This window comes from Marmota marmota, unplaced genomic scaffold (assembly GCF_001458135.2).
Source record: "Marmota marmota marmota unplaced genomic scaffold, marMar, whole genome shotgun sequence".
In the NCBI taxonomy this organism is placed as follows: Eukaryota; Metazoa; Chordata; class Mammalia; order Rodentia; family Sciuridae; genus Marmota; species Marmota marmota.
The window spans coordinates 1,200,443-1,218,950 of record NW_026000169.1 but is presented as its reverse complement, the minus strand read 5'-3'; the positions used below and the strand labels follow the sequence as shown (position 1 = coordinate 1,218,950).

General features: G+C 37.6%; 1 protein-coding gene across 4 annotated transcripts in view; it reads left to right on the top strand.

Moving 5' to 3' along the window:
* Positions 1-18,508, top strand: part of Dusp16 (dual specificity phosphatase 16) — a 97,154-nt gene that overhangs the window by 40,678 nt on the left and 37,968 nt on the right. For 3 of the 4 annotated variants that reach the window (XM_048787201.1, XM_015498174.2, XM_048787199.1), the window contains exons 2-3: positions 7,286-7,878; positions 8,912-9,050. In XM_048787201.1, coding sequence (XP_048643158.1) covers positions 7,651-7,878; positions 8,912-9,050 — 367 coding nt within the window. In that variant the 5' untranslated portion in view covers positions 7,286-7,650. Of the gene's footprint in view, positions 1-4,494; positions 4,554-7,285; positions 7,879-8,911; positions 9,051-18,508 lie in introns of all 4 variants that reach the window. The other variant, XM_048787200.1, reaches the window with a different exon arrangement.

The window sequence follows — 18,508 nt, the reverse complement described above, 5'->3', positions numbered from 1 at the left end:
GGTGGGGCTGTTCGCAGGGGGGGGGCGGGAGCTGTTCACCCGAGGGGGGGGGTCGTTTGTAGCGCCGAATGAGGGGGGGGTCGTTTGCAGCGCCGTACCGCTGGGGGCGGTTTACAGAGCCAGGCCAGCAGGGGCTCGTGCAGGCAGCGGCCGTTTGAACGTTCGCCGCCGGGCTAGCAGCAGCCTTTCGGCGGCGGCCGGCGGGACTGGGCCCCTGCGCCTCGTGGCCGAGACAAACTGACACTTCCAATAAACTTACTAATTCCCGACAGGTCTCCTTTCAGCAGAATTTTGCTAGAAGTTTCTCAGCAGGTAGCATGTAGGTGTATTAATGGGTCTCTCTGATCCCGTTACTGTGGAGGTATTGAAAGTGCTGCCTCCTCGCCGGCCGCCATGTTGGGTCTCCCCTGGATTTTGTTTACCTATTATTTTTGTGGTGCTGGGGACTGAACCCAGGCCGAGCACATGCTAGGCAAGTGCTCTACCACTGAGCAACACTCTCAGCTCTATAGTTTGGATTTTGATTATCCCTCAGAGGTCTATGTGTTAAAGCCTCATTCCCCAGGGTGGCACTGTTGGGAGGTGGTGGAGCCTTTAGGAGGTGGGGCCTACTTAGAAGACATCAGGTCATTTGGAGTGTGACCTTGAAGGGGATTGTGGGACCCTAGTCTTCTCTTCTGCCTTCTTTTCATCCATGATGTGTGATCCCTTTGCTGCACACTCCCAGCCAATGCCTTCTGATGTGCTCACCAGAGGCTTGAAGCATTGGATCTGCCCAGTCTTGGACTGGAAACTCCAAAACTATGAGCCAAAATAAAACTTTTTCTTTATAAGTTAATTATCTCCGGTATTTTGTTTCAGTACCCTGTCACTAAATTAGAAGCTTTATGAGGGCAATTTTTTAACCTCCTTAATTTGTAACTAGGTAATACATTTATAGTTGTAGATTATAATGAGCAATTATTGTTTATTGTTGCATTTTCATGGTAGTGCCTGGCACTTATTAGGTGCCCACATAACTACCCGTTAATTGAATGAGTTACAACAGTCTGACATGATGAAAAAAACTAGAATGCATAAGTTGTCCCCATCTTGACTCTGTTTGGTTTGCTCTGAATATCTCTTTTCCTGTTTCCCACCTACCTTTATCATAAATATCTTTCCAAGATACTTGCTGTTCAGCTCTGAGATTAAACCTGTTTAATTGAACATGTTTCTTCTCGCTTAGTGTCTCTATCCAGGGATTTTTCCTTTCCTCCTCCCTAAGACTACCTCTATACTCAGGCTCTTCTAATGGGTAGGAGGATCCTTAGTTTTGGGTCAGGGCACCCAAAAGAAGGAGATGGTTAAATAGAAGAGTCAGGGAGCACTGGGTGCAGGAAGGGTGTGTATAGGGTAGACATGTAGTGGCAGGGGAAAAGAGGAATTTAGGGAGAGAAGTAGGAGAACTCAGGATAATCAGGGAATGGAGGCTGGTGAAATGGGTGAGCGTAATATGCAAGAAGCAGTACACTGAAGGACATGGACTCCAGTTGATCCAGTACCAAGAACATGGTGCTCTTTGCTGGCAGAAACTCAGTGAAGGCTTCTACAGATCTGGCCTTTGCATGGACTGGCCTGTGTCTAAAAGTAATGGCATTGTATTATAGCCAATTTTTGTAGGTTGGCTGCTATTCCAGCTTTCATGTGTGGGTCCTTGAGATATATGTAAAAAGCCTGAGTTTCTGGTCAGAGTGGGTGCTTTCAGCAGTGTGGTGTATCAATGAGAGGTGGCAGGTTTTACTATGCTAATTGTCTCCTTGTGTAATACTATCTAGACAGCTTTGGTTTGGTATATTCCATTATTGCCATCACTAGTCAGAACAATGTGTCCTCAAGTTTGGGTAAGAAAATATGGTCAAGGGCTGGGGATGTGGCTCAAGTGGTAGCGCGCTCACCTGGCATGCGTGCGGCCTGGGTTCGATCCTCAGCACCACATACAAACAACGATGTTGTGTCCGCCAAAAACTGAAAAATAAATATTAAAAAAAAAATTAAAAAAAAAAAAAAAGAAAATATGGTCAAGACACAAGTAACCCAAACAAATTATGTCATTGCTGTCTTGGCTTTGATGAAGATATTTTTTTGTTTTCTTTTCAAATGAAATTTATTTACAAAATTCAGCTGTCTGAATTTCTTTGTCTTCTATTAAACCACAGCATATGAGGTAAAGTTGCTTTAGCCACTGTAGAATTAAGAAGGTTGGTGCTTGTGGTGTTGTTGCCTGCCTCAAGACTGCATAGCCTACTGTTTTTTTTTCTGCTTTAGAAATAAGTTCTTTTTTTTTTTTTCTGTTATTGAAAAGTTGGTATTTAGTATTTTGCTGAAAGGCTGTTTGGTGTATTTTGTTGCCTGTTTCTTCAATTTTATTTGAGGGAAAAAATTTAAATCAGGCTTGTAATTTAAAAAAAAGTGAATTTCTCACCTGATTATATCCTTCTCATAAACTCTCTGAGAATTGGAAATTGAGCTCTAGCCCAGTCAAATAGAGCTAAATCCCTCTCCTCATAGAATAGGTCTTTGAAGCACCCCATAGCATAGGTCCTTTTCCTTCTCCTGAGAATTTCTTTTTGTAAAAGAAAATATTTAGAATGGAGGTGTGCCGATTTGAGCAGGAACCCCTGCCTCCTTATGGATCCCTTGTTTCAGACTATCCTTTGAAATGTATGGAGCCTTGTCCCTTACCCCACCTGCTGTGGGCCTCAGGAGTGTGTTTTTTAGGTCAGCAATGCCCAGTGGCAGAGGAGCTATTGCTCTTGGCCAAAAATAATACATGGGTAGAAGCAAAAGGACCCCGCCCCCCCCCCCCGCCTTTTTTGAGTGGAGTGTATCTAGTGTCAGACTGACTGACTTAGAAGTTAGGAGGGTGTGTGTTAAATTGAAAAGAAAAATGTCTTATCTGAGAAGATGAAGATGTTTAATAGAATTATTTTGAAATCTTTTTTTTTTTTTAAATCCTGGTTGGGCACTAACTGAAGGCAACAAGCAAACAAAACATCTTTTCCCTTAGCTAGTTAATTTAATGGCAAATAATTGATTCTTTTATAGTCAAATTTTAGATTGTTCTTTTAACTAAAGCAGGCTCCCCTTGTTCTCATTATTAAAATAAACTTCTCAAACTTAACTAATTCAGTAGTATACTTCATTGATAGACTGTATTTTTGCAAAGTTGGATATAAAGTGAATTTCAACACATAAAACTCCAGTGATTGCCATTTCAAAGTCATAGGTATATTTCCTTAGGTAACTGAGTAGAATCCTAAAACATAAAATAAATTACATATAACAACATAGAAAAGCTTTAAAGATTGTATATTCCAATTAAAATTCCATATTTAACTTATTAATGTTAAATGCTATATAGTAAAACATAAGTGTCCTGCTCAAATGTAAAATATACCAGAAATGGCATTTCTTTACTCTGATTTTGTTTTTGATCATTTTGTTATACTAAAATGTTGTGTCTTTATCCCTGGGTAAATAATTTTAAATACTTTATTTATGAACATGGGATACTTTGCAATTATTTCTTGGGTAGCCCTGGTTAAGTTAGTAGTCTTAAATATGATAAATATTGCCTTATTGACTTTAGGGTATCATTTGAGAGAGTGAGTTTCCTTAATGCTATGAATGTATACTATCTCATTTTAGCTTTAAGTCAGAGTAGTTATAGCTGATGGTTGCTTATCAGGATGCCATAAAATACTTTGATGACCCTCTGAGCACATTGTTATTAAGTACTCTTTAGCTTTTAGGTACCCTGGTAAACAGCTAATTGAACAGATGTAATTCTAGGGTGTATGGGGGAATTGTCTGTTATACATGTTTTATTTAGATATAAGGACACATATGAAAGACCCATGGATATATAAACTGGTTCATTTTCTGATAAAATGTTGAAAAAAATCAAATTGGAGTGTTGAGTGAAAGATGCAAAAACTGCATATGCTGTGTAACCATTTGAATAGAGGATAGGAAAAGAATATATATTTGCTTTAATCTTTATTAATTAAAAAAAAACTTTGGAAAAAATCAGAAAAAAATATTACAGTGGTTACAATTTAGAGGGCAAGATTGAGATCTGGATAAGGATTTGAGGAACATTTTCAATATATTCATTTTTCATTTAAATATATTGAAGTTTCAACAAATTTCTAACAAATATAATGGACACAAACTGTACATATGCATGTTACAAACATATTTTAGACTTTTATTTTTCTGATCATATGACTATCTGTTAAAAATGGGAATAAATTAGTTATAGCTTTAACAATTGGCTAAGTAAATGCAAAACATGTTTGCCCTGGATTTTGTTATGTGTAATTGGGCCTTTATGATTCAGTCTAAGAATCTAAGAACTTCTTGTTGAAATTTTGGTTAAGGTTTGCTTTTTGATGTTGCAAATTATAAAATGTTTTCTTGTCATCTTTTAAATCCCACTTGGTGCAAAAGATTTTGAAAACAAAACGGTCACAGACAGGTCTCTGATCTTGGAGTACTGAATTCTTCAGGTAAATGGAGAAAAATTTTAGAGCTGTAACCAAGGATGAGTATATTTTGTTTATTTAGTTGTAGTTGGACATAATACCTTTATTTTTTTATGTGGTGCTGAGGATCAGACCCAGGGCCTCGCATGTGCTAGGCGAGTGCTCTACCGCTGAGTCACAACCCCAGCCCCTTAATCAGAATTCTTAATAAACAAGATTAAGGCCATTGTTACCTCATCCTCCACAACCCCTTGGCAGGCTGTGCCTCTCGCATAATTAATTTAGGACTACAGAAAATCAGACATTGGCCATGAAGGTGTACTAGGAGGGCTCTAGCTGGCCTCAGCACAACACTTGAAAGCATGTAACTTAATTCTCACTTCACTTTGAATCCTTTGCTTCAGTTATGTCCTCATCTTAGAGTCAATTTGTGTCTGTCACTGCTGCCTGGTTGTCTGGGGAGGAATGATCATATTCTGCTCTGCATAACTGCCTGCAGAAGGGAGCAATGATGATAGTTTCCCAATCCAACTTTTGCATGTTTTCTGTTTCTCTCTCCTTTTGTTCCTTGATCCGCTAACCTAGATCACTGCTTTGTCCCATCCGGATTTTATCATTGAGAGGAGCCAATCAGACCCAGAGACTCAGTGCCACTGTTGGAATCAACTTGCTCTTGTTCTCAGATTTCTACTTTCTGTGCCACCCAGGCACCCTTGTGGACAAGTCAAGTTATTCTTTCCCAGTCCAGTTCCATTATGGGATCAGGCACTTAAGGAAAAACTGGGTAACCCAGTAGCAGAAGTCCTGATTTGGGAGTCAGACAATCTGAGTATAGGACCTTACTTTGCAGTGAATGGTGTCACTGAGCAGTCAGGACTTGACAGATGCTTGGTAGGTGCTTTGTGAAAGTTTATTAGTTGATTGGCTAGGGCTTAATTATCAAATTCTCTGCTCTAGTTTTTTCCTTTGAAATTAGAGATGACTATGTACCTCATTGATATAAAGCTATACTAAAACTAAATTCATTAGTGTAATGAAATTTGTTTCCTGGAAGACAAGACATGGACACATAATATATTAAATACAGCTGATTTGTAAAATGAGTGTATAAGAAGATTTCTCAGGTGCCTTCAACTCCCATCTGTCAGGCTCTGTGAGAGAGGTTGCAGCTGCACTGTAGCAGGGTAAAATTATTTCTGGTTTTATTTGCTGTGTGATACCTTTTTAAAATTCCAGATGTAAGCCAGCTTTGTTCACCAGTGCATTTAGAACATTTTCCTCTCCCTTCTCTATTTGATGTGTAGTTGTTTTTTTACCTATAAATTTTAAATAAATTAGATAATTTTGTCCTCAGAACAATTTTTTTTTTTTTGGTGAGGAAGCAAGGCCACTATTACATCTGTATTTTGTAGGTGAGGAAAATGGTTTAGATAGGTTATATTATTTGTTCAAAGTTGCATAACCAGTAAATGGCAAGGCCACTTCTCAAATTTGTAAGTATAAAATAAGAAATATGACCCAAAGAAGTTTGAAGACTCTATCATCCTGATCTGAAATCAGTTAATCAGATATTTATTTAGAGTCTTAAATTGTTTTTGGAACAAGGAGGGTTTTACTGTAATATCATAAATGGATCACCTTAGATTTATAGCACAGTGGAAATAAGAAATGTAATACCAAATCTTTGCCATCAATTAGTTTATCCTTTGATGGTTGAATGTCAACAGTAGACACAGTTTAATGTGGCAGATGATTTCTTATAAGCAGAGATGGATCAAGGGAAATAGGAATCAGAGAATATTGAAGGTCAGGGTCAGGTCCAAATCATGGGCACCAAACTCCAATAAATGTTAATCAGGAAATGATTGACTACGGGCATATGGTAAGAACAGGGGAGGCACTGGGTCCATCTTTAAAGGTTCTATTTGTTTGGGTAGCTGACTTAGAGTACCTGGTTAATGAATAAAATTTTCTAAGGCTGGAAGTCATTGATTCTCTTGAGGATGAGGCACAAGAAGGTGAAGGGTAAGCTTACCACAGATCAAGGAACTCTGGGTGTCTAGTTAAGCTCACAGGAAAGAGACAGACCAGGATCATAGCTTCGAGACTGCCTCCAGTGGAGCTGGGTGCATCACAAGTCCCCAGCAGTTAGTTCCACAGTTGCTATAACAAGCATTTCAGTGTTTTTGTCCTTCTTCCTTAAAAGGTAGCTGAAATACAATTATCCAACCTCCTATTTTCTTCCCTCTTCTCTAGGGGTTGCTTTTTGCAGCCTGTAGTTTGTGCACAAGCACACCCCCCCACTACCACCACTCATCACAGTAATTCTTAAGTTATCAGAAAAGATTTTTTTGTCTTGATAATATGGAATTGCTAACTTGGTCCTAGGCTGTTGTATGTGCTCTTTTCAAGAAATAGATAAAGAAAATGGAAGAAACCCAGTTGAACTAATAATACTTCAAGCTGTTCTTTATAATTCTTTAATTTTATACAAGTCATTTATTTCTGGTCTTCAGGTGATTCCAATTCATGAATATTCATGTTTTCTTGAAGTTTTTACATTTTGAGGTAAAGTTGAATTATCACTAGCATGTTTTTTTCTCAAAACCATACCTATCCTTTTTGTTCAAATAAAATAGCACACTAATGATGGATTTAGATTAATGGAGTAAATATTATGAATCATATACCCTCTCTACTCTGATGTTTTTTTCTTTCCTGACTCCATGTTTTGTTTTCTTTCTTCCTTCGTGTAGGCTGTCAGTCCATTGTAAAGCTGTTGGAGCGAGGGAGCAAAGGTAAAGAATGATGTAATGCACTGGCTGCCCCAAAGCATCTTTTGTTGTGGAATGGTTATTCCAGTCATCTCTCGATGAATCAAATGTGAGGGGCTGCTTTGTGGAAGGAGTCCTTTGCAAGAACACATCAACGGGAAAGAGAAAGAGACATTCAGTTGGAGGGCTCTTGCTGAAAATGGGTTTAACTCTCCTTTTGCCAGTCACCACCAGCCTGACCTCATACATTTTTAGTACAATGGAGTGGCTGAGCCTTTGAGCACACCACCATTACATCATCGTGGCAAATTAAAGAAGGAGGTGGAAAAAGAAGACTTATTGTTGTCATGGCCCATGAGATGATTGGAACTCAAATTGTTACTGAGAGGTTGGTGGCTCTGCTGGAAAGTGGAACGGAAAAAGTGCTGCTAATTGATAGCCGGCCATTTGTAGAATACAATACATCCCACATTTTGGAAGCCATTAATATCAACTGCTCCAAGCTTATGAAGCGAAGGTTGCAACAGGACAAAGTGTTAATTACAGAACTTATCCAGCATTCAGCGAAACATAAGGTAAAGACTTTCTTTTTTTGCCTTTTTAAAATAAATGGACACACTACTGGGGAATAATTGTTAATTGAAGCTTCTTTTTAAGTGGAGAAAGTAATTTGAAGAAGTTTTGGTTGAATAATTTGCAGTTGAATTGTTAAATTTAAGAATATTTAAACTACACAGAAGAGTTAACTTTCTCTAATTTGGATAGGTGTTATGTTTCCCTATTAATGCTTGCTGAAATTGTTTTCTCAATTTAAACATTTTTGTACTGACTACAAATTCATTGAAAAGTAAGTTATTCTTTTCAAGTGCTTTAGAAAAAAGTAGGAACTAATTATTAGAGGTGCTTTTTTATATTTGATAACATTTACTTGTGATATTGGTCAAGACTTAGGGGTATTATGTTTGGGGAAGTTATTCCTGAAATACTGAAATGTCATCAATGTGATAGGGAAGGCTATTTCTTTTCTTCAGGGATAAAAAAATGAGCTTAGCTTTTAATTTTAACAAACAGCTGATTTCATGGTTGTGATGTAGGAACGATTTAAAAATATTTCTTTAGGTCAAGGGTTACTATTTTTTATTTTGCATATTATTTGTTTTTTTAACTTTACTATTTTATAGTGTCAAGGATTTAAAACCAAGGAGTTTTGGGCACATCTACACAAAAATAGCATCAATTTTTTGCCTTTTAAAAGTTGATTTTTGGGGCGCTGGGATTGTGGCTCAGTGGCAGAGTGCTCACCTAGCACGTATGAGGCTCTGGGTTCGATCCTCAGCACCACATAAAATAAATAAATAAATAAAGATATTGTGTCCAACTAAGAAATAAATAATTTTTTAAAAAGTTGAATTTTACAAACATTTAAATCATTTGTGTCCTAACTTTATTTAATATACTGACTGCATCTCATTTTTAAAAAATTATTAATTGAAAACAAAATCATTTATTTGATTTAGCACCAGTAAATGTGAGATCCTATTCTGCCAGGGGTTTATGAGATTGTTTTTCTAGCCTTCTTTCCTAACAAGCCTTCTGTTTGCATTTCAGGTTGACATTGATTGCAGTCAGAAGGTGGTAGTTTATGATCAGAGTTCCGAAGATGTTGCTTCTCTATCATCAGACTGCTTTCTCACTGTACTTCTGGGTAAACTGGAGAAGAGCTTCACCTCTGTTCACCTGCTTGCAGGTAAGGCTATGATAACAATGAAAAGGACTTGGAAATTCATTGAACTGTATGAGTAAACAGTATTTCACAGCTCAAAGTACAACTGTGGTGTATAGAATGATTTATAGCTTTTGATTGTTGTAACAGTTCCACTTAACTTGAATACTGTCATTCTTCCACATTGGGCAATGTACTTTTGAACTAGCTGAAATGCCTTTTTTTAAAAATATTTTTTAGTTATAGGTGGACACAATATCTTTATTCTATCTTATCTTATTTTTTTAATGTGGTGCTGAGGATCGAACCCAGTGTCTCATGCATGCTAGGCGAGCATTCTAACTCTGAGCCACAACCCCAGCCCTGAAATGCCTTTTCATTGAGTGTTTAAGTGCCACATAGATCACTGTGCCCATATGGACAGTTCAGAGCCAGTTGCTTCTGTCTGGAGATTTTTTCATTCACCTGTGATATAAGAACAATAATCTACATCTCAGATCTTGTCATTAGTGTCCACCCCTGTGGCAATAGCTAAACCAATATTACTGTGTCAGACTTATTAAAAGTAGATTTTTTTCTTGATATTAGGGAAATAGGAGAGAATATATACAGAATATATCTTTTAATTATTAGGGGGACTGTTTTAAACCTTATTTACATCTGTATTTTTATTTTGTTTTTATAATTGTCAAAAAATTCAGTAAATGCTAAGCAAGCAGCTATTTTATAAAAAAACATAGGAAACCAAATATTTTATAATGTCCTGAGGGAGTGCAGTGTGGTAGTTCCATCTCATAGAATTCCAAAGCAGACTGTTCTTTTTCTTGCTTCTCCTGTTCTGTGGACCTTACTGAAGTCCATTCTTTCACTTCACTCACTCATGGAGTGGGAAATAGTTTGCCAATGCACAGTGCCTTGCCATAAAGCTCCTGTCAGGCAAATTCAGCCACAGTGATGGCAGGAGTTGTTGGTGTGTTAACACTTTTTAACGGCAGATTCAAATAAGATTTCTATGTCTCCAGTTGTTTCTCATAAGCGTTTGTTTCGGTTCTGTAAGAACAAGGATAGTTTTTTCAGTTCTCAGATTATCTATAGCTGTACCTTTAATTTATGTTGTGATTCTGTTTAATCTCTGAGTATCCTTAAGTGAAGTTTGCTTGTTATAAAATACAGTTTATAGAATTTTGTGATGGAGAATAATAATATTAGATCCTTCCTCTTTCTCTCTTTTTTAGATAGCATTCCTTTATTTTTATGTGGTGCTGAGGATCGAACCCAGTGCCTCACACATCCTAAGCAAGCACTCTCACTCTGTCATAGCCCCAGCCCCAGATCCTGTCCATCTGGACAGGCAATTTTTTTGGTGCTGAGGTTTGAACCCAGGGCGTTGCTCACGCTAAGCATATGCTTTATGAGCTACCTTCTCAGCCTGATAGAAGCTCTTTTAATGGAGTATAAGTGTGTTAAATGTGACAACTGTTAGTTCCACTGAACCCTTTTGACAAGTTTACGCATTCATTTCATGCTTTTTTAAACACTGTGTGGGATTTTACTTTGGAATTTGTGAGACCAGGGTTTTTCCTAAGGTATTGCCTAAATGTGCTTCGTTCTACCCCATTGATATCATTATGAGATACCTTTTCCTTATGGGAGGTTCTGACGTGACAGCTTAACCAGGCAGCACCCTGCAGAGGAGTGAGCTCATGTTGAGTTTGTAGGACAGGTGTCATAACTTCTCATATGCCCTTTACTTCCTTTACCAAAGAGCATTCTTTTATTTTCTGGGACAGTTCTTATCATTCATGTGTAGCTTTGATTGGGCAATAAGGAAGAACAAGGATGTAGTTTGATTTGATTAGTTTAATCAACCCTAAGGACACATGATATGACATGACTGAGCCAGGACACCCTGGTATCCCCATTTAATGCAGGAAATATTTTCTAGGCCTAAACAGATTCACTGAGATAACTTCAAGAACCACATTGACTGTATTGTCAGTCCCATACCCCCATCCACATCTGTGGAATCATGTATTTCTTTTAGGAGATCATTTCTAGTTCTAAATTACCTTATTTGGGATTTTCTAAGCAGTCTGGTCTCTTTTGGCACCTAAGAGAAGGGTTCTGGATGGTTAAAAGCTTCCCCATCTAGCCGAAAGCCTCTGACCAATGGGAATTCTCTTGGTGAGTCAATCTACTGCTCAGAGTAGATAGAAAAATTGGACAAAATAAAAAACAATGTTTGGGAAGGTGGGACCATCAATTCTTGGGAACCTGTTTTTGTTTTTTGGCCAAGGTCCAACTGCTCAGAGAACATGCCAGGAATGTGAGACACAGGACATATTGATAAAAGTTTCTTAAATGTTTTGCTTGGAGAGAAATATATGAGTGTGGTAAAGCATGCTAGTTTCTCACAGGGGCTACTATAAGTTATAAGGTCACTGGAGATGATTTTCATGTTGAGATGATTTTCATAGGGGCACTATTAACTGCCCCTATGGCTTCAGGCAGTTAGATTTTATCAACCTTGTATCGATATGATAATTGGAAGACAACATGGTTTCTTAGAGTAATTTTTCCATCAATTTAGAACTTTTAGTCACCTTGAAAAGAAGGAATGCATGAGCTATGTGAGATGGCTTTTATGGTCATTAGATATAGAAGTGAAGAGTTTGTGGCCTGAGATCTACTCATGCCCTCAGGGCTTTCTTACTAGTACAGAGAAGGGGAACAAGCAAACTCTCTAAGAAATTGAAAATAGCGTGTTTTTTTAAAAAAACATTTTTATTAGTTATTGATGGACCTTTATTTATTTATTTGCTTGTATGTGGTGCTGAGAATCAAACCCAGTGCCTCACACATGCTAGGCAGGCACTCTACCACTTAGCCACAACTCCAGCCTGAAAATAGCCTCTTAGTGACCGTCCCTCAAACAAGAGGAGACACAGACTTACCTTCAGGACATAAAAAGTGAAGGCTTACTGAAGGAAAGGTCATGGATACATGAAAGCTCTACTGGAATGCAGTGGGCTTAGTTTCGTATGGAACAGACCTTATTATCTTCATGTAACCCTCAAGGCCTAGCACTTTTGTATGTTTTCAATAAATATTTGACATATAGATTAGCTTATATGCAGATTTTATGAATTTCACAGTATATATATATACACACACATATATATATTTGTGTATATATATATATATATATATATACACACACATATGTGTATATATACATTTCACAGTATATATGTATATCAAGTCATTACATTGTATACCTTAAATAAATACAATATTTTACTTGTGAAACCTCAAGAAAACTTGGGGAGGGGGGACAGATGCTATTTTGCTCATGGGTTGCCACATATTTGCTACCTCTGCTTCTAAGTCTCATTTTGTGTAATGTTGTACAGAGTGGATCATCTTTTCTCCAATTGCTACCTTCCAGTGTGGTAAGCCAGTATATGTCGTTTGCCAGCTACCAATGGCTAAGACACAAGGCCCAAGACTGTCCTTTGAAAAAAAAAAAAAATGGACTGCAGAACTGACTAGTATAGTTCCTTGCTTCTTCATCCTGATGTTTTGCACAAGCCAAACAAAAGTACTCTAGATGACAACAATAACATCAGTCTTCCCTTATCCCCCAATTGTGTTGTGTGTGTTCCAGAGAAATACCAGTTCCCGGCATATTCTGCCTTTTTACTCAGTCTCCTGGTATTTGATGGGTACTTCTACAGTTGGGCTCTAAACTTGGCTTTAGGAAATGGGAATAATAGAAAAGCAAAAGGCTTGCCCCTGCTCTTGAGAGTCTAGTGATTAATTTGAAGAAACAGTCATGGTAAATTGGATGAAATAAAGGGAAACATATGATCTGTGCTAAATTGCATGATATAGTTAGTGATAAGGGATGGTTTAGTGTAGTCTGCAGAAGCTGAGGAAAGCTTGATTAAGGCAATGGAATTTTAATTGAACCAGGAAAGATGAGTAAGATTTTGAGTGGGGAAGGGATCCTTGGCATTCTGAAGCGGGGGAAAGCATGATTAGAAATGTCAGGAATGAACATACATTTGAGGGGGTTCTCCATTAAGAAACCAGAGTAGTTTTTTTTGTAAAACGTAGAGAAGAACTGAGACTAATTACTAGATCACCAGATCTTTCCTTTGACTGCTAGGGTCTGAGAAGTCTTCCTCTTCTACCAACTAAGGCCAACATTGTATCTACTCAGACTGCCCTAGGAACTTTTAACTGGTTTTCTCACATCTTCTATGTTGCCACCTTCCAGTTCATTGTTCACACTATGCCAAAGTGATATTTTTACTTTTTATTTTATAGGGCTTTAAAAATATATATCTTATTGTTTTGTGGTGCTGGGGATTGAATCACAGCCTCAAGCATGCTAGGCAAATGCTGGATCACTGAAGTATTTCCCCAGTCCTATTTTATATTTTTCAAGTATTCCAGTATAATGTGCATTAGTTCTCTTAATTATAAAATCTCCACTAACTCTCAAGGCCCTGCTGATTTCTGCCTACCTCTCTAACTTCCTGTCCTGTAATGCCACTTTACATTCTCAGTTGTTTCTCTGTCTGAGCTTGTTTGTCCCAACTGCTATAAACTTGCATCAGTGAGCTTTATTGCTCCTCACAGAGGCTCTCTCCTTTGCCGAGGGTTTTCTTCTTCTCTTATCTCTTAGATTTAGTGCAGTTGTTAAGCCTTGCCTAGCTACTAGGCAAAGTTGGTTTCCATTCTCCTTTGGGCACCTATGATAATTAGTTAACTATTCATCTAATGAATTGGTTAAAATTTGTCCCACTAAACTGGGGCCCTTTATCTTGGTCAACACTGTCCTTATTACCTAGAACTGTGTCCAGGTCACAATAGGTGATCATTAAATGCTTTCTGAACTTACATGTTGAATTTCAGTGGTTTCTAGGGTTTGGTTGACTGAACAGGTATTCCTTTTCTTCCTTTACTGCTCTATGAAATCTTCTCTAAAACTGCAGTTGGCCAAAGAGGAGGACTACTGATGAGTAGAATACACAGCAGTGGTCTTATAGGAGAGCCTGCTTAAGGACGGATTAGAAATCTTTGAGCTTTACATAGAAAGATCTGAGAAATGACTTGAATAGTTGTTCAGAGATAGTTCACAGGTTACATTTTTGATTTTTTTTTTTTTTTTTTGTGGTGGTGCTGCTGTTGAACCCAGGACCCTGTGCTTACAAGGCAAGTACTCTAGCAGCTGAGCTATATCTCCAGCCTGCAGATTTGATTCTTGAGTCATTCTCCAGAGACCAGGCTATATTCTCTTTTCCTCTAGACTTAGAATTACCCTTATTGATAATCTTATTTAATTATACTCTTCACTGATCACAAGTCATGTCCAGCAGCGGCTTTATCCTCATCAAGGGTTTAACTGCAGTTGGTATCTCATTGGTTTCCTAAGGGATATACCCTGATTCCCAGAGCCATAGAGGTATTGATTGCACGCTATACAATATATGGAATCATGGGCTACTTCGTAGCATCAGAGAAATTTTTCTTTTTTTCATTTAGCCATTCCTTTTTTTTATTTAATTGATTTTATTTTTTTAACCACACCACAGTGGAATGCATTACAATTCTTATTACACATATAGAGCACAATTTTTCATATCTCCCTATATAAAGTAGGTTGACACCCAATTTGTGTCTTCATACATGTATTTTGGATGATGATGTCTATCACATTCCACCATCCTTGATAATTCCCTGCCTCTTCCCTTTCCCTCCCACCCCCTTCCCTGTCTAGAATTCATCTATTCCTCCTATGCTCCCCCTCCTTACCCCACTATGAGTCAGCCTCTTTATATCAGAGAAAACATTTGGCATTTGTTTTTTGGGATTGGCTAACTTCACTTAGCATTATCTTCTCCAACGCCATCCATTTACCTGCAAGTGCCATGATTTTATTCTCTTTTATTGCTGAGTAATATTCTATTATGTTTATATGCCACATTTTTTTTCTATCCATTCATCCACTGAAGGGCATCTAGGTTGGCTCTACAGTTTAGCTATTGTGAATTGTGCTGCTATAAACATTGATGTGGCTGTGTCCCTGTAGTATGCTGTTTTTAAGTCCTTTGGGTATAGTCTGAGGAGAGGGATAGCTGCATCAAATGGTGGTTCCATTCCCAGATTTCCAAGGAATCTCCATACTGCTTTTTTTTGTTTCCATATTTTTTTATAGTTGTACATAATGATGGGATTTTTTTGGTTCCATATTTGCACATGCACATGGTATAACAATATAATTTGTCCAATATCATTCCCCAGTATTTCTCCTTTCCCTCCATTTCTCCTTCTGATCTCCCCTTCAATTTTGATGAGATCCCCTCCACCTTTCTTTTCCTTTTTCCTCTCTAGCTTCCACACATGAGAGAAAACATGACCCTTGACCACCTGAGTTATTCTGCTTAACATTATGTTCTCAAGTTTCATCCATTTTACTACAAATGACATATTTCATTTTTCTTTATGGCTGAAAAAAACTTCATTGTGTGTATATACCACATTTTCTTTACCAGTTCATCCGTTGATGGACACCTAGGCTGATTCCAGAGTTTGACTCTTATGAATTGTGCTGCTGTAAACATGGATATGCATGTGTTGTTATAGTATGATGACTTTTTAATATACCAAGGAATGGTACAGCTGGGTCATATGGTGGTTCCATTCTTAGGCTTTTGAGAAACCTCCATATTGATTTCCATAGTGGTTGTACTAATTTACTTTTCCACCAACAGTGTAAGAGGGTTCCTTTTTCTTCACATCCTCTCCAGCATTTATTTACTGTTCTATTATTTATGGCTGCCATCATCAGAGAAAATTTTCTTGTTCCATCTTTTATGTAAAGTGTTCTGGATATGGCAAGAAGTGCATAAAAATTCAGTGTTGCTTTTGGATGACCAAAATGGCATTCGCCATTTCTACCTCTTTTCCCTATAATAGTAGAAATTTGTCTTTCTTGACCAGCACCTCCTCTCTTACCTTGTGTGAGTCTTCTGGAGCTTTATAGTCTAGGAATAGGAAGCAGATTGTATGCCCCACCATCACCACCCATGCCAGTATAACTTTTGGCTTTGATTGGTGTCAGGAAATCCTTTGACCACTAAAAACACCCAAGATTTATATCCATCAACAGCTATTCATTGTAACAAGGAAGGATTCAATAAACATTTATTGAATTTTAATTACATGCCAGGCACTATGCTGAATACTAAAGTGATTTCAAAGGAGTATAAGTCATAATTCTTATCCGCAAGCAGTTCACAAAGCAGTCACCAAATGATTTGTATAAATTTTATAGAACTTCTTAGGCAACAAGACCATATCTAGATACACTGATCAGGGAAGCTATATAGATTTTGTTATTGCAATAGAATAGAGTAGAAACTTATCAGCATTTCACATAGTAAGGAAAGACTGTATTGTGAAACTTTTGGTGGTATGTGTTCTGAGGGTTTTCATCTAAAATGTATTTTACTGGTCATGGTAAAAAACTTTAGAGTATACTGCTGTGTAGGAACAGTATAACTTGTGCTTGACTATGAATTGGAAGGAAATATAAAATGAATTGGGAAGAATAGAAATTCAGTAGATTAGATAAAGAGGAATAAAGAAAAGAGAGTGGGAAGTAGGAAAGGAAAGGCAGTCGAATGAATCTGACATAATTTTCCTGTGTATATATATGAATACACCACAGTGAATTCTAGTGTGTATATCATATAGAATGGGATTCTAATTAGAATAAGATATATTCTGTGCTTGTATAATTATATCAAAATGGATTCTACTGTCATGTATAACTAACAAGAACCAATGAAAAAATGAATTGGAATGACTGAATTGTCAAAGACCCAGAGATGAAAAAGCACAAGTCTGTTAAGTAAATGAGGGGTTGATGGTAGGGGAAATTAGACTGGACACTTGATTGGGATTAGATTGTCAGGCTAAGAATTTTAGATTCTATTTTGTAGATATTTGGAAGCAGAGAATAGCATCAAACATTTTTAAAAAATTTTTATTTTATTTATTTTTTTAGTACCAGGGATTGATCCCAGGGGCCCTTTACCACTGAGTTATTTAGAGACAGGGTCTCACTAAATTATTTAGGGCCTTGCCAAGGAACTGAGGCTGGCTTTGAACATCCTGCTTTAGCTTTCCAAGCTTCTGGGATCATAGGTGGGCACCACTGTGCCTTGCTCAAAATATTATTTTTGAATACTAAATCTGGCAACAGGTTGGAAAGGAATTGGAAAAGAGGACGTGGATTCAGGAGAGCTGCTGAAATTTATCCAAGCATGAGCAGTGAAGGTCTTGGACTGGCACTGTGGTAGAAGACTGCAAGGCAGGGACAGAGAGAAGAGCTATCATACTGGTGTGTTGACATTCCAAGTAAATACTGCTGAGATGCCTAGGGAATGCTGGTAACACCAACAGGGATGCAGAAAGAGAGAGGGAGATTTTGGCTTTTAATTTAATTTTAAGGTATCAGTAAGTCCTTAACTAGAAATGACCAGAGAGGATTGAAATGTTAGATGGGAGTTTGGATAGTAAGCCCCAAAATAAGAACTAGGCATGCTTGGTTTTCAGGTGAAATGTTCTCCTTAACAACCTCCTTCTATGCTGATGGAAGTAGAGTCCTCCTAAGTCCATCCTTCTCAGGAAGTTCCAGAATACGGTTCACTTGTCGTCACATCTTAAATGTCACTGGGGGACCAGTCAGAGTTGTTGCTTCTGCAAATCTGGCTCTTAGAGAGTTTGTTAATATTATTTAACCAAGTATATTATGGCTGTAATCCTTTTGATGGGTTATTCTGGTTGCACTCTTTGGAATAATCTGTTTATTTGAGGCATGTATTAAAAGTCCTGGTGGTATGTGTTTGTGTTAAGAAGGAGCTGCTTCAGGTTATGTATTGCCAGTTTGAAAGGTCAGTAAACTAGCTATCATACTGCATCTTTTGAGAACTCTTAAAACAGAATTTGGATTTTGTCAGTGCATTGATTGAGATAATATCCTGAGGGTTAGTAAAATCTGGTATTAAGAATTATAAGAAGTTACAAGTTGCATTATTTCAGCATTTAGAGATTTTTTTTTTTTTTTTGAGAGAGAGTGAGAGAGAAACTTTTTTTTTTTTGTAGATGGACACAACACAATGCCTTTATTTTTATGTGGTGCTGAGAATTGAACCCGGGTCGCGCCCGTGCTAGGCGAGCGCTCTACTGCTGAGCCACAATCCCAGCCCATTTAGAGATTTTTTATGCTAATACTTTGAAAATTTTTAATTCATTTGTTGTGTATGTAATAATTGTTAATTACCAAATTAGATAAAAACTTCTTATTCCCCACTACCAAATGATAGAGTTGTTCAAGATAGGGTGAACATTTTTGGAGTTGTCACTTATAGAATATGTTTTATGAGATGTAGGCAACTTCTCAGGTT